At 37.5% G+C, this 17,075-nt stretch overlaps 1 protein-coding gene across 3 annotated transcripts in view; it reads left to right on the top strand.

Annotated features, from left to right (window-relative positions):
* The window catches only part of LOC125920046 (cat eye syndrome critical region protein 2), a 182,482-nt gene that overhangs the window by 93,659 nt on the left and 71,748 nt on the right, over positions 1 to 17,075 (top strand). For all 3 annotated transcript variants that reach the window (XM_049627012.1, XM_049627013.1, XM_049627011.1), the window contains exon 2: positions 7,098 to 7,192. In XM_049627012.1, coding sequence (XP_049482969.1) covers positions 7,098 to 7,192 — 95 coding nt within the window. The remainder of the gene's footprint in view (positions 1 to 7,097; positions 7,193 to 17,075) is intronic.

Raw genomic sequence — 17,075 nt, 5'->3', positions numbered from 1 at the left:
GCTCTGTCTCTCTCTGTCCCAAAATAAATAAAAAACGTTGAAAAAAAAAAATTAAAAAAAAAAAAAAAACCCTTGGTGGTGGGCAACTTTTTGTCTAAATTGTGGTAAGAAGCATAATACACAATTTGGTTTCTTAACCATTTTTAAGTGCACAATTCAGTAGTGTTAAGTATATTCGCAATGTTGTGAAACAGAGTTCCAGAACCATTTCTTCCTGCAAATGTGACACCATACCCATTAACGTGCACATTTTTTAATTGATGAGCCAGTTCTTATGTTCAGGAGGATTGAAATTACCTTTCTTCTTTGCTGTCTTCCTATAACATTCTTAATCTTTATTTCCACCACAGGGTGAAAACTGAGGCCTATATATAGTGTCCTTGGTTTATCCATTTGATCCCAACTACTGGGGTTAACAGTAACTAAGGGGAAAGTGGGGGGGGGGGGGAAGCTTTGCTCTCCAGAAGGTTTATCATCTATTCTTCATTCTAATCTTTACTGATTCTGCATTTTAAGTTCTGCTGAGCTAGAGGGGAAAAGTTTACTGATAACTTTGTCACCTTACAAGTTACCATGGCCCTGCATACTTTTTTGGTGGGTTATCTAGATAGCTACTGATTTATGAAGCAAATAGATATACATGTGAAAAGCAATTTTATATTTTGAGACCCATTTTCTTACTGATTTACAAGTTTACTATATTCTATGGGTAGAATGGTGGACAAGGGAGAGGGGTTGACTTTTATTTGTAAATAACAGAATTCCTCTCAATACTTGTGTCATTTGAGGGACAGTTCAAGTCTGCTCACTTCTCCTTGGAAGAGCGGATCCAAATCCCTGATATTCTACCTTTCTATGTAACCACTTTCCTTAGTTGCTCCCTCATTAGGTCATGGTTGTGCTGGAAAAAACAAACCTAGGTTCGCTGGGGAGAAGTTTTTACCAGTCCCCTTTAGCCTGTCCATCATAGTTGAGTATTGAACAAGAGCATTTCATTTTTTTATTTTTGAATTAAAATAAGGATGCTGGGTCTCAGTTTCTGCTGATGATGTTACGAACACTATGGTTGAATCACCAGTGAAGCCTGGTTATTGAAGCAGGCAGAAAATACAGTGAAACCATTTTGTCTTTCCTTCTTTTTCTTTTGTAAATTTCACATTCACAGATTTTATTAATCATTGTTCTTGATTCATGGCACTCTCATCATTGATCTAGGAATGTTTCATTTTATTCATTTATAAGTGATATCATCTGAAAATCACCTCTATCAGAATTAGATCATCAATATCGATGCTGCTCTCCCATCCAATCTTCTGCCTCCTAGCACCTATGGGAATTTTTAATAATGCAGATGGGGAATAAAAAGTTACCTTAGATTTATTGAAGAAAATATAGATTTGTTATACAAATTAATAATCCAACTATTGGGTGTGTATTTTAAGATAAACAGTTCTTACACTTACTAATTATAACTTGACTAATTTTGATTTTTGCTAACTAACACAGATTAACAAGATGTTAGTAATTTCAGACTTGAAAATTCATAATCTACATGTAAGTGGAATGTAGGTTTAAGGACATCTTATCTTTTGGCCATATCTCCCGTAACCTTTGTAGGTCTTAGCTTTTATTTTGTCATTGAACATCTTGTTTCACTCTAATTTGTCTGTAATTCTACTTGATAACTCTCTGGAAATAGTGATAAAAGGATATTGGCAGTTGATAGTGTTTGTAGAACACTTTAACCAGAAATTTCATGTTATGTTCATATTCTAAATAGATCTATTGGTAGAAATGAGATTCTTCTATAGGGACCAAATAACCCACTCTTTCCACCAGTCACCACTAATCTTGTATTTAGAGGAGATTATTGAGTGGTTTGCCTGGATATCTGAATTACATTTCATTCTTCAGTCCTTTCAACAGGCTTCAGAGTTGGCAGAACTGTAAATTCCACAGATATTGATAACCACATTTTATCTGCATGGTTTGATTATAATCATACATTCATGCTAGGGCTTTTAGATAAACAAGGGGCTTTAGCTTGAGATTAATCATTTGACTATGTTTGGGGTTACATTATAAGGATTTAATTCAGTCCTTATGTCAGAAGTTGAATTTTGAGCTTTCTTATATGTTTTAGAGCATTTTTGGTCTATGGCATTATTTCATTTCTTTTGGTAATTATGCCTTTTGTTTTTTAAATCAGATTTATTCATCTTCCACGTGTTCTCAAATCCTCCCCTTCTTTATTCCCACAGCTGCTGTTTTATTTATCACAGACTCTGACCTTTTATCTTCCAGAATAGCACTTCCCAAACTATATATGCATATGAATCATGGGGCTCTTGTTAAAATGCACATTCTGGATTCTGTAAGTCCATAGTGGCTCCTAGGTGCCCTACTTCCTGCACCCTTCCAGGTGATGCTGACACTTGCCTCCATGGTCCTTACCTCTGGTACCACTCACAGTCATTCTGCACCCTGCTCTCAGAACTGTTTTTCTGAGATACAGATCTGATGATTTCACTCTACTTCAGACTTGATTGCATATAGAAGTAAAATCTACATTCTTTAATGTGGTTTTCATGGTTTTCAGAGAAGGTCCTCAAGGAATAGGCCTGTCCTATCTATGGTTCTCTAATTGCCCTCTCCACTTTGAGGAGGGTCCTTGGTACTTTCTACACATGACATCAGCTTTCGCATGCTCTTCCTTACTGTGCATTTGCCAGGTAAGAGTCTTCCCTTCAGGGCTCTGTGCGAATCTTACCTCTTTGACAAAGTCTTACTCTACACTCCTCAGTTTCTCTAGTCTTCTCCATTTTCCCTTATCACTTTGTATATTTAATGTAGCATTTGTTACATTGTCCCCATAATTCTGTGCTATCATTCAGTCAAGAAAACATTTGAATTTCTACTGTTTTCTGTTTGCTGGGGGAGACAGTACTGAACACAATGACAGATAGATGATAGATAGATAGATAGATAGATAGATAGATAAAATTTTCCATTCTGGCTTACATTTTAGCCTTCCCTCATTCCCTCCCTTCCATCCATCCATCCATTCATCCTTCCATTCATCCATTCATCCATTCATCCATAAACATATTAGGACCTCATTCACTCTTGTATCTCTATTACCTGGCATATAGTAGGTAAATGAAATTCAGTCAAGAAAATATTTGAATTTCTACTGTTTCTGGTTGCTGGGGGAGACAGCACTGAACACAACGATAGGTAGATAGATAGATAGATAAGATTTTCCATTCTGGCTTACATTTTAGCCTTCCCTCCCTTCCATCCATCCATCCATCCATCCATCTATAAATATATCAGGACTTCATTCATTTTTGTGTCTCTATTATCTGGCATATAGTAGGTGAATGAAAATTATAACTTAAAAAAAATTTATTTGAAAACTTTTTTGATGTTTATTTATTTTTGAGATAGAGTATGAGCTGGAAAGGGGCATAGAGAGAGGGAGACACAGTCTGAAGCAGGCTCTAGGCTCTGAGCTGTCACCACAGGGCCCGACTCAGGGCTCAAATCCATGAGCTATGAGACCATGACCTGAGCCAAAGTTGGATGTTTAACTGACTGAGCCACCCAGGAGCCCCTATGTATATAAACTTTTTAAAGTTAATTTGATGACCACCTACTATTTGCTAATTTCTGTGCTAATGTTATAGGTAGGGCCACAGAAGAAAACAAGAATGTTCCTTTTCCATAAGCACCTTATGTAGATGAGTAAAACTAACACTGTTATGTTAATATTAAGGAACAGAAAGGTCATTCAGTGACTCTATTGCTATATTTTATTGTTGCCTCTTCAGAGGACAATATCATTAGGTATAAACTGGACAACTAGAACTTGGGTCTAATGAAAGTTACCCTGAAAGAAAGGGATACATTCTTGTCCAGCGTTTCCACCTAAGCCAGAGGGGAATGTCTGTTGGTGGGAAGCAGGAGATGAAAAAGAAACGGAATTCATAGCTTTAACTGTTCCTGTATGAATGATTTTTTTTTTTGTAGTCTCAGCTTAAAAATTAATGCAGATTTTACATTTTTCTCTGTAGTAGGACTCCTATAAAATTAATGTTTTGAATTATTTACTACTGAATAAAATTCATCCACATATATCCTGTGGCTTCTAGGAATCCTGCCAGACCTCCATTTAATTTGGTACTTTTGTTCTTTAAAAACACTAAGAAGCATCAGTTAGTACTGACTATAGCACCTTTAGTCAAGAATCACATTGTGCTATTTAATTTAATTTAATTTAGTACACTGATGAGGAGGACAGCACCTCAACAGGAGCGTATAACAATATGTGAACACACATCGTATTGAAGGAGTTACTGGAGGAACCAGCAAAGTGAAACTTGACTAGGAAGATTTTAATAGGTAAAAGTTTTTCATGTGAAGGACATACAGTCCTTGGCAGAAGGGGGAGCAGATAGGGATTTCTTTCTTCTTAGGGGAATGGTACATGTGAGGGCTTGGTTGGGAGTGATGGAAGTGGGTTATTGTTGCTGTTACAGCCATCAGCCTTTCTAGGATAGAGAGCATGGGCCAGTAGGAAGCAGTTTACTCTGTGGGAAGAGCCTGGGTGGGGTGGTCTGGGTTTCACTGAGTTCTGGCACTTTTTGCTGAGTACAACAGGAGGAGTCAGTTAACCTTCCTGGGCCTACCTAGTTTATTTATCCTGACATTGGGGGAGTTGAAATAATATGATCTATAATTGACCCTCCAGCTCTACCATTCAGTAATTCTGACTTCTCTATCAAACGAGATGGCCTGGGATTTTTTGCTTCAAGGGTTCAGCTTCTGTTATAATTGCAGTTTGCTTCGGAGTGTTGCCCAGTGACCAAGCATAAAATATGAACCATTCAAATCTTCCCTTGTTTTGCATCACATTTACTTCTGTCAGATCTTGAGTTCGTGTTTCCTCATTGCTGCTATTTCTCTTGTTTGGGAAGTCCTTCAGAATCTTTCTCCCCAGGCTGTTGTTTGTGTTTAACCTCACCTCCCACCCTCCACCGCTAGAATTCATCTTAAATACACAGCAGCTGTGCCCTCTCAATAAAAATAACTGTAGTGAGTCTTCTTTGTCTTCCAAAGAAAAGCCAAACTCATTAGCTCAGTATTCAGTATCAGCTATCAATCTTAGCTCACATTACTCCCCTCATATGATCTAGAGAACAGTTAAACTGAAGCCAGTATCCTCTTGGTGTCCTTGCTCCCGTTGTTCCCTACACCTGGTTATGCCCTGCACTCCCCCCACATTGTCACACAGCCACAGTTTTCCCATCTCAGGTGCCACCGTCTTGATGCAATCTCTCAGGCTTCCTGCAGCCAGAAGTAATCCTTTTCTTCTCAATTCCCATAGCACCTATAGCACCTTTTCTGTACCTAATAGTGCTAATTAGTTGGTATGTCTACCTTTTTTGTATTCTTATCTCTCTAAACTAAACTCCCCAGTGCTTAGGAAGTACTATATTATCTTACACAGGGTGGGTGCCCAGTAAATATTAGTGGAGTGAATGAATTCTGGCTAATTATATTTCAGATCTTTGTTATCTCTGATTGGTAAAGTTTCATGTTTTTCTGGATAATCTCTAGAATGTAGAAAAGAACTCTGCAAACAGGAATTAATAAACTAATATAAGAATAAGAACCATTACTGTAGATGTGTTATAATTCCCAAGTTTGTAATTAAAGCAAGCAAAATGTTTGCAAGCCTCAGCCTTGTCTTTGAATTTTGAGTCTCATTCACCTAGGCTTTCAACGCAGTATAGGGCAGATGAACCTTTTCAAGTGAACCACCTCAGGGTAGTTTCTGTTTTGGTTATTTGTGTCGGTTAATATGCTTAGCAGTTTTTTGTTTTATGAAAGTTTTACAAGTGATTACCAACTTGAGAATTTTAAAAAATAATAAATGGAGCAGTTAACTTACAAAATCATTTTTTTAAATTATTTTATTACAATTATAATTGTCACAAAAACTTTACTGTTTTTACAGTAGAAGCAGACTACCCTGTTAAGTATGCACTGCCCTGTAATTGGTGTTAAGGCCAGAAATTGCTTCTTATGCACACCTCAGGCTTTCAGAGCCATTAATATGAGCCTTCAAAGTTTGGTTTTTCTGTGGTTATAGATCTGGTCAATACAATAAGCAGTCAAACCATAAGCTTGGCAGACCCTTGGGAGATGGCCTGCATGCAGAAGACATCATCCTGGTTGAAACAGTGCTAGCAAACTTTGTGTCCCAGGAGTTGATGACTTAGAGGAAATTCCACCATCTTAGAAAATACTGGTTTATTATGGGAGATTGAAAAGAGAAATAGGATCTCCTAAAATTTCCCACTGTCACTTTTTGTCCAAATAGCTCCTCTCAACCAATCTTTGGTCAGAATAGTGTACTAAGACCAGCTAACTATTTGGCATTATCTGCTTGAATCCCAAGGAAGGAAAATATATCTCACCTTGGATTAGACCATTAACATAGACATTACCTCACTTCTCTCCAGATGATGTAAGATTAATCTCAGTTCTAGCAATCTCCTGTCATCAGTCCTCAAAATAAGAATCGCTACATTGCTTATTACCAGTGCTTTTTCTTTTCAATAAATTAGTGGTTCTTTAAAGCAGTTGCAGATGGTGTACCTGTTAAAACTGTTAAGTGAATGACTAATACTTTTTAATTATGTATTTGCCCCTTTATTCTCCTCTTATTAAAGTAGAAGGCATTGCAGCATATTTGTAGAAGTTAAGGTCTTTGAAATTATGTTAGCTAGCACGGACTTATAAAAAGAGATATGTGTGTTCTCACATGCAGAAAAAAAGGAGTGGACCTTGGTAGTGGAGCAATGGGAGAAATAAATTCCATGGAAAAACAAAAAGTTGAACTCATTGCTCTTCTAGCAGTAACTATGGGAAGAAAGGCAGAGTTCATCCATGGCAAGCAGTTTGGCTGCTCTGACCGTATAGTGGCTTAGAGGGTGATGTCAATAGTGTGGGTAGCAGGAGGGGAGGGACAGGTAGATTTTAAGGAATCTCTATGTTTGATCTCTCAATTTCTCTCTCTTACCTCTTAGGAGTTAGAAGCAGCTCTTCACAGAGATGATGTAGAGTTTATCAGTGACCTGATCGCCTGCCTGCTTCAGGGCTGCTATCAACGAAGGGATATCACGTGAGTAATCCTGATTTTACTATGTATTTTGTGAATAAAGAACTAATTAACCAGGTGCCATGATGTTTCAGGTCTCCTGTAACAAACCAGAATTGATCCTTAGTTTGTGGCATTTACAAATGGATTCTGCAGACTTGTGTTTGGCTCATTTTGCAGTTCAGTTTTAATTTTATTATAATCCTTGAGTTTATTTCACTCTCAAAATCTATATCCTTTACTTTTGTATCCACCAGTTAACATAATCAAGTGTAGAATTTCTTCCTGTCAGTATATGCCTTTCTTCCTGAGTTTTATAGAAATTATAGTCTCTTGCAGTACTGGTAAAAGGTAGCCTAACAAATTAAAACTAGATTTTACATTTCTGCCACTTGAGTATCTTCTATTCATATAACCAGTAGTTACAACCATAACTACATAACATACATAATGTTTAATATGGAGCTTCTAGTCTCCCTCACACCATAACTGCTAAGTAAACCGCTTTCCAATACATTTGAGATTTGTAGAAATTTGGAGCAACATTTTATTTGTGTATATAAATAAAGGATCTTCTTGATAAGGCCTCATTCCTTGTTTTGACCCTAACTTGATAACACGTTTTCTTCACTACTACATTTCTATACAGAGCAGAAGTGTATAGAGCCAACTCTTAAAAAGCTGAGACAAAATGGTTTCCCGGTTTTTACCCTCTGGTGCCATGCACGGCAGGGGTTTGGAGTGTTATGGTTTGTATTTTTCATGCAGTTAAAGATGGTATCTCAAATACTTCTGTTCAATTAAATCTACTCTTAGGTGTCTGCTTGGGCTGGGAAACTAGGCCCAGTATTAAGGTGCAATAAACTTGTCATTACAAGATGAGTGAGAGATTGATGAAATGCCATTTTGTTCAGGGTAGAAGTTTGTATCCCTTAAGGGAGAGTTATTGCTCCTGGACTCACTGTGTTAATATAATGACTTTTTTCCCCGAGAATACCCAGATGGTTGTGCTAGACAAAGAATAGATGAAAGGGGGAAATCATCTATTGTTTTACTACTTGAACATGATAATTAAGTTCTTCCATTCTTTTATTGGGATGTAGATTTGGGAGTTTATGTGGTTTTTAAGCACAGTTGTGGTCATAGCGTGATAGAATTTTACATTTTCATATCTTGAATTTTTTCATTGTAACAGTTTATTTTCTTAAACCACCTTTCCTTTAAACATGATTGTCAAATGATTCAATTTGGTAGCTGGACATTTGTGTCTAGCTTTTAACTGTTGTAAACAGGCTATAATGCATAGCCTTGGACATAAAAGTTTGCTCATCTAGTGAATTGTCTTCTTAGTATAAATTTCTGGAATTGTGGCCACTCAGAGGAAATGTCCCTTTAAGATTTTTAAAATGAATTGCCAGGCTGCCCACCACAGGGATTGCTCCATTTTATCCTTGAACCTTCAATGAATGAAGGCATCGGATCGCTTGAAACCTCCATCTGGATATTGCCCACTGTTTGCTGGCCAGCACGTACTGGTATAACAGACAGACACTCTTAGGGCCTTCATGGAATTTGTATTATTATGCAGGGGTGGTAGGGGTTCACTAATAATTACAGTAATGGTTATATAATTACTGTGATAAGTGTTCTAAAGTATAAAAATACAGACTGTTAACAGAGCATGTAACCTCATATGAGAAAATGATATGTGAACTGAGCCTTTATATTTGGACTTCCTTAGGCCAGTGCCCATGTCTTATAAAGCACAAGAAATAAGTAAATGAATAAATGAATGAATGAACAAATGAAATGACCAAAGATTTACAAGTAGAAGGAGTGATAACCTTAGAGCAGAGCCTAGAGATTATAGACTTAGAAGGTCTCATGTGGTTCAGAGGCGTGATTTGTTTACAGTCTTGGCCCCCCAGTGTTAAATTGTAATTTGTTGCCAACATCTAAAATGAGATGTCACATTTCAAATTCCAGCTTATAGCTTTTAGAAAACATCTAATGGTCTGCTAACCATGAAGACAGCCATCAACTAGAGGGCAAACAGGGTCTGGTCTGCCTTAGTCTTCAGCATTCCTGATTACTCTCCCTTGAGGAGGCTGATTGTCACTCATCATCTGTCATGTTCACTTGGCCCACCATATTTATTTACTTTTATTTATTTTATTTTAACATTTATTCGTTTTTGAGACAGACAAGATTGTGAGTGGGGGAGGGACAGAGAGAGGGAGACACAGAATCTGAAGCAGGCTCCAGGCTCTGAGCTGCCAGCACAGAGCCCTACATGGGGCTCGAACTCATGGACTGTGAGATGACCTGAGCCAAAGTCAGACATTTAACCGACTGAGCCACTCAGGTGCCCCTCATCTTAATGATTAATTGATTTTTAAACCTCCCGGTCCCCTGCACACATTTTGGTTTAAGGAATCCAATATGGCACAACAGGAATTGGAGCCTACTAGGCTTTGTAGGCTGGGTTAAGAATTTGGGGGTATAATCCTAAAAGCAAGGAGAGCAGGTAAGCATCCTGGGCAAGCAGGGGGGTAAGCAGGAAGACCAGTTAGGGGCTAATCAATTAATCGGGGGAGAAAGGAGAGATGTAGACAGAGGGACTGTTATGAAGGTAAAATTAACTAGACTTGATGTCTCTAATCTTGACCAGTCCGATAGGTATAAAGTTGTTTTAATTTGCATTTCATTGATCAGTCTTCACATGCTCAATATCTTTTCTTGAGGTTTATTGGGCACATTTGAAATCCTTGTATACTTGAACTTCTTGTTGTATGCTTGGGTCATTTTACTGGTGTGTTGATTGAAGATCAGGCAAAAGAAATGCTCACTTAAAATTTGTGAGGCTTGGGGGGGCCTGGGTGGCTCAGTCGGTTGGGCGGTCGATGATAGCTCAGGTCATGATCTCGCAGTCTGTGAGTTCGAGCCCTGCATCAGGCTCTGTCCTGAGCGCTCAGAGCCTGGAGCCCGCTTCCGATTCTGCGTCTCCCTCTCTCTCTTCCCCTTCCCTGCTTGCTGTCTCTCTGTCTCTCTCTCTCTCAAAAATAATAAACAATAAATTAAAAAAAAAAATTGTGAGGCTTTCCTCCTCTTGGCTCTTCTGTTTCACTCTTGCACTAGAGTCTTCCTTTACCCTTGCTAGTGCTGGACATTGCCCATAACATGCCAGCCCCTAGGTGCTGGTAGGATAAAACAGTGTCCTATCTCTTGTGGAGACTATGGTCTTCAATGTGTGACAGTGGAGGCAGAGGGGACAGTCTGTGGTTAAACATTTAAATTGCTAAAGTCATCTCATCATTTATGGAATAAATCTCCTCATCCCTGTTGGTGTGATATCTCTTTGATCTTTTACTAAGTTTTTGCTCATGTTAGAATTTTCTTGGTTCTTTGTAATTGTACCTGTCAGTCTCTTTTGGCTCTGATACCACACTGTGTGTCCCTAATATTTTCACTAGTTTTGTGAGCTTTGCCTTAGTTTTTTCATGAATAAAATGTGTTTAATGATAATATCTACTTGTTGGATTATTGTTAAGGATGAAGTAACATTATGTATATGAAACAGGGATATCGTCTGAACACAACTAATAACAATGAGTGATTATTCCTTTATATTATATTTTAATGTTCAATGAGGATAGTCCCTCTAATTAATCCCTCTATTTAAAAATTGTCTTGAGGCGTGTGGGTGGCTTGGTTGGTTAAGTGTCCAACTCTTGATTTTGACTCAGGTCATGATGTCACAGTTTGTGAGTTCAGGCCTCACATCGGGCTCTGTGCTGACAGTGTGGAGGCTGCTTGGGATTCTCTCTCCCTCTCTTTCTCCTTCTCTCTCTGCTCCTCCCCCACTTGTTTTCTCTCTCTCTCTCTCTCTCTCTCTCTCTTTCTCTCTTCTCTTTTTCTCAAAATAAATAAACTTTAAAAAATCTATTTACAAAAAATAGAATAAATTTTATCTTTATTAATCTTGCTTCTTCATTCTTCTGGAAAATGATTACTTTATCTCATCATGTTCTATAAGAAATCCCCTTATATTGATTAGAGTCAAATAAACCTATGAGTAAATTCAAGCAGAATTGACCTCTTCACAATATTGAGATTGCTTTTTTATTCAGACTCTATTACCCAGTAAAATTGTATAGCCTGATTCATCTATGTCAGGTAACATACCTGGCTATCTTAATTTTTGTTGCCATTGAGAGTAGAATCCCATTCACACTGTAAGTACTTTGGAAATATATTCTTCTGAATAGATCTTGAATCTGCCCAGTTTATTGATCCTGATTATTTTTTAAGTTGCTTCTCTTCTGATATTCTAGGATTATCATCCCTCTTTCCTTTTGGTGTTTTTATTTCTTGTCTCTTTTATGCTGTACTAGTTATCCACTATGATGTAACAAATTACCCTAAAATTTACCAACTTAAAAACCACAAAATATTATTATATCACAGTTTCTGTGGGTTAAGAATCTGGCTGCAGCTTAGCTGGGTGTGTCTAACATAAGATCACTTACAAAACTTCAATCCAGGTACCCAGGACCTTGACTAGGACTACAGTCCTGTCAAGGCTTGACTGGAGCAAGGATCCATGTATTTATTTTATGTTGCTGCGTAACAAATTTCTCCAAACTTAGTAGCTTAAAAAATCCATTTATTATCTCAAAGTTTTATAGGTCAGAAGTCTGCATGGGGCTCACCCGGACTGTCTGCTCAGTTTCTCACAGGGCTACAGTCAGGGTGTCAGCCGGGCCGTGTTCTAATTTGGAGGCTTACCTAGGGAGCAGTCCGAGTTCAGTCAGGTTGACAGCAGAGTCCTCTCCTTGCAGTTATAGGACTGAGGTCCTCATTTTCTTGCTGGCTGTTGACTGGGAGCTGCTGTCAGCTCCCACAGGTCACCCACAGTTTTTTTTCCAAGTGGCCTCTTCATGGCTGTTTGTGTTCAAGGCTAGCAGGAAAATAGCCCTTGTCTGTCAGGAGAGAGTCTTATCTGATATAATCATGGAAGTGACATCCTTTTGCCATATTCTGTCGATCACAGGCAAGATATAGACAGTCTGTCACACTTAAAGGGAGAGGATTGTACAAGGGGATGAATACCAGGAGGCAGAAATCATTCTGGGCCTCTTAAAGGCTGCCTGCTATACATGTTTTTATCATATTGACCAGATCTTCCAGAACAAAACTAAATAATAATGGTAAGATGGGGGCACCTGGGTGGCTCAGTCAGTTAAGTGTACGACTTCAGCTCAGGTCATGATCTCACTGTTCATGAGTTCGAGCCCCGCATCAGGCTCTGTGCTGCCAGCTCAGAGCCCGGAGCCTGCTTCAGATGCTGTGTCCCCCTCTCTGTCTCTGCCCATTGCTCTCTCTCTCTCTGAAAAATTAATAAACATTAAAAAAAATTTAAAAAATAATGGTAAGATGTATGTATGCTTGCATCTAATTACATTTACTTAGTTATTAATATTTCATCAATTGTGTGGGTAGTTTGATGGATTTTTTGTGGACAAGAACCAATTAATTGATTTTTGCACAATCATATTTAGTATTAATGGATCTATATATATGTGTGTGCATTTGAATTATACATATGAATCATATCATATATAAACATATAAGAATCATATATATGTGAATTATCAATGAGAGATTTTGACTTGCCCCTTTGTAAAATAAATGGCTGTAACCAACTTGTTCTTCATTTAATTTTATTCCTCCTGTATTTACCATAAGTCTCCACCAAAAATTATAGAAAAGTATGTAATTACTTTGATAAAAGTATGTAAATACTTTCCTATAAACATAATTACTTTGAAAATAATGGTTATATATAAAATAATGGTATTTAATTTAGAATCTACCTTTTCTCATCATTCATTATATTTTCACTTGGGTTCATTTCATTTTTTTCAGTCTTCTGGTGAGGTAAAGAAGAGATGGTATGAAGTCATCTAGATTAATAAGGTCCATTTTACAGGGAAGGAGACATAATCCAGACAGTTTATTTATCAGGTCATGTGCTATTTAGAAGGTGAATAATTCCCGGGGCACCTGGGTGGCCCAGTCAGTTAAGCATCTGACTTTGGCTCAGGTCATGATCTCACAGTCTGTGAGCTTGAACCCCTCATCGGGCTCTGTGCTGACAGCTCAGAGCCCTGGAGCCTGCTTCAGATTCTGTGTTTCTCTCTCACTCTGCCTCTCTCTCCCCTGCTCATGTTCTGCCTATCTCTCACTCAAAAATAAATACACGTTAAAAAAAAAAATTTTTTTTAGAAGGTGAATAATTGCCACAAAGAATTGAAAGAACAAGAGTTTGAATATTAGAATCTGAATTTTAGGCCTATAACTCAGACCCTTTCATATTTTTTCTTAACATAAAACTAATGCATTTTTGCAGTATTAAAAATGTTTTTTTTCATGAAACAAGTGTTGTTGAGGATGTGGAGAAAATGGAACTATTGGTGGGAATGCAAATTGGGGCAGGCATTGTGGAAAACAGTATGGAGGTTCCTCAAAAAATTAAATTAAAACTACCCTGTGATCTAGTAATCACTCTACTGGGTATTTACCCAGAATACAAAAACACTAATTTGAAAGGATATATACTCCCCTATGTTAATTGCAGCATTGGAAGCAGCCAAAGAATCCATCAATTGATTAATGAATAAAGAAGAGTATGTGTATATATATATACATATGTGTGTGTGTGCACACGCGCGCGCGCACACACACACAGGAATATTATTCAGCCATAAAAAGAATGAAATCTTGCCATTTGCAACAATTCAGTGGATCTAGAGAGTATAATGCTAAGTGGAATAAGTCAGTCAGAAAACAAATATCCTATGATTTCACTCATATGTGAAATTTAAGAAACAAAGGAAGAAAAAAAAGAGGAGAGACAAACTGACTCTTAACTATAGAGAACAAACTGATGGTTACTGGATGGGAGGTGAGTGAGGGATGGGTGAAAATGTGATGAGTATTAAGAGCACACTTACCATGATGAGCACTGAGTAATGTTTAGAATTACTGAATCACCATATTGTACACCTAAAACTAATACGACACCCTATGTTAACTATACTGGAATTCAAATTTTAAAAAAACAATAAAATTTCAAAAATATAATATTAAAAAAAAATCACCATAGTATAGAGTAGGCATCCCCATCCCCTTCCTGAAGATGGGGTAGGTACAGGATGAGCTGTACAGACTAGGTTTTATTTGTCACATAAGTATATATACCTAGAGGTAAAAATAGCATTTATAGATTTCAGAATGTATTTTTCTCATCAAAACTGTGTTGGCTCACCAGTTACATGCAAATGCCCAGTTTCATTCTGTCATCGTTTCTTATATGTCCTCTCCACAGTTTATGCCTTTGTAAGACCGCACAGAGGCCAGAAGTGGGAAAAGTGCATTGCCTGCTCCCCTTCCACAGTGCTGAATTATAGCAGCTTTTATAAGTACTTTTCCTCCTTATCACAACAATGTATCAGTTACTCCTAGATGATTTCTTTTGAAATGAGGGATTAATTTCTTTAAAAAAAAAAAGAAAAGACCTCAGTCAGATTTCATAAAATTTCAAATACTTGTAACGGGTAAGAGAGAAAGGAGTTTTTCCCCTCCCATTTTGCCAGCAGCTACTTCTTTGACTTTTCTGCTACTGAAGGAAAATATGAAAGAGAGTCTCAGATGGACAGAAGGGAAAAAGAGCCCAGGGCTCTCAGTCCTCTTAATATTCATTGTCCTTTGGTATGGGGGGGGGGGGGGGGGGGGAAGCACAGGTCCTACCAGTAGTGATGAAGAGTTCTTCCTGACAAAGCAGAACCTGCTGTTCTGTGCTGGGGCAGGGAGGCAAGCAGTTTTCCAGCATTTTTCAAACCACATTCTGCTAAACACACCTATAAGGTGTCAGAGTATTGTGGAAAACAATCAGTTAATTTTATCTGTTTAAGTACAGATGAAATAAAAATATTTCTGGATGGCCAGATAAATTTGGGGACTGGCAGCCCAGAGACTTCTGAATTAATTGTTCTGGAATGAGGCTCTGACCTCAGCCTTTTAAATACTTGTTATTATTGATATATAATATACACACAGAAAAATGTGTATTCTGTAGTTCTACAGTTAAGTGAATACTTACAGAACACACCTGTATAATGAGCACCCACACTAGAAAGTACACTAGGGGGCACCTGGATGGCTTAGTTGGTTAAGCGTCCAACTTCACCTCAGGTGCTGATCTCGCGGTTCCTGAGTTCAAGCCTTGATTGCGTTCTCTGCTGACAGTGCAGAGCCTGCTTCTGATCCTCTGTATCCTTCTCTCTCTGTCCCTTCCCTGCTCACACTCTTCTGTCTCAAAAATAAATAAACATTTTTAAAAAATGCTACAATGGGTTTTACTTTTTCCATTGAGAGGAATTGCCCAAAGTGATGGTCATTTTGTCCCACGAGTGGTATCCACTAGCAATTAGAGTGAATGCACGCTCTCTGAAGTTTTACTTTCATCTCATCCTGAAGGGAAGTTTGACAAATGAAGTCTTGGCTTTTCTGGTTCTGAGATTTACCTGATATGTGGAGGTAAGACAGCTACTTAATCTCTTCATGTATAACTTGCCTCATCTCAGAATGAGAACAGTACTAAAGTTATTGTGAGGCTTAAATGAAATAATTTATGAGAAGCCTTAAAACAGTCTCAAGCTACTAATAAATATCAATTTATTGTATCAATGTATGTAGAAACATTTTCATGAGTTTCTACATGTGCTGAGTAGAAAGCAGACATTGGTTCAAGCAGCTTTCCATCTCTTATCTATTATGGTTTGCATGTTTTGAAACTGGGGTCAGCTGACTTTTTCTGTAAAGGCCCAGAGAATAGATATTTTGGGCTTTGTGTATATCACATGATCTGTTGGAACCACTCCACCCTGTAGTGCAGAAGCGGTGCCTAAATGACTGATTGGGGCTGTGACATTTTTAGAACTTTATGCACATTGAAATTTGAATTTTATAACATTTTCACATGCCATGAAATAGTACTGTTTTGATTTTTTTTTCCCCCAAAGCATTTACAAAAGGATGGTTTTTTACATTCTTAGCTTACAGGTTGTTTAAAAAAAACAGCAGCAAAAAAGACAGGCAGGCCAGATTGGGCCCACAACCCATAGTTTGCCAGCTCCTGTTTTTAGAAAACTAAAAATGATTACTATTCTAGTTTCTACTAACTCATTCTAACCTTTAAACTAGCATACGGAACCCACATTTGTTTTTCACTGCGTTCTGCAAACTGAGATTCTTGCCTTTACAGGATAGAATAATGCTTGTTTGTTTATCCTTACTGTCCTAGCCAATGCTGCAAATGCTTTTCAGGAACTTTATTGAATCCTTATGATGCCTAATATAAATTCCTTTCTCATTTATTAAGGATGATGAGTTTGAGGCACAGAGAGGTTTAATAACTTGTCCAAGGTTACACAGCTGGTAATTGATATAGGATAGATTTGTCCCTTAGTGTGATCCCAGACCTCCAGCTCTAACCCACAGCCCCATTCTATAAAGGAATTAAAAGAAAAACATTACAGGTTTTCATCTAAAACAGGATTTTTAACTATTTTGAACTATGTACTTCTTTGGCATTCTAATGAAGTCTATATCTAAGAATATGATTTGAAATCATAAAATAAATAGAATTACAATAGGATCCAAATATACTGAAATATGGATAGTAAAATTTAATGAAACAAATTTTTGATACAGTAATGTATTTTTTTGTTAACTCATTAACATAATCTAGCAGCAGGCTTTATTTCTCAAGATTACTATCTTCCAAGTATTCATGATTACAAATGTTTATTTTGGGATATTTACAGTATCTGTAATGTGATAC

This window comes from Panthera uncia, chromosome B4 (assembly GCF_023721935.1).
Source record: "Panthera uncia isolate 11264 chromosome B4, Puncia_PCG_1.0, whole genome shotgun sequence".
Taxonomy (NCBI): Eukaryota; Metazoa; Chordata; class Mammalia; order Carnivora; family Felidae; genus Panthera; species Panthera uncia.
The sequence above is the reverse complement of the archived record's forward strand: the minus strand, read 5'-3'. Positions and strand labels throughout refer to the sequence as shown.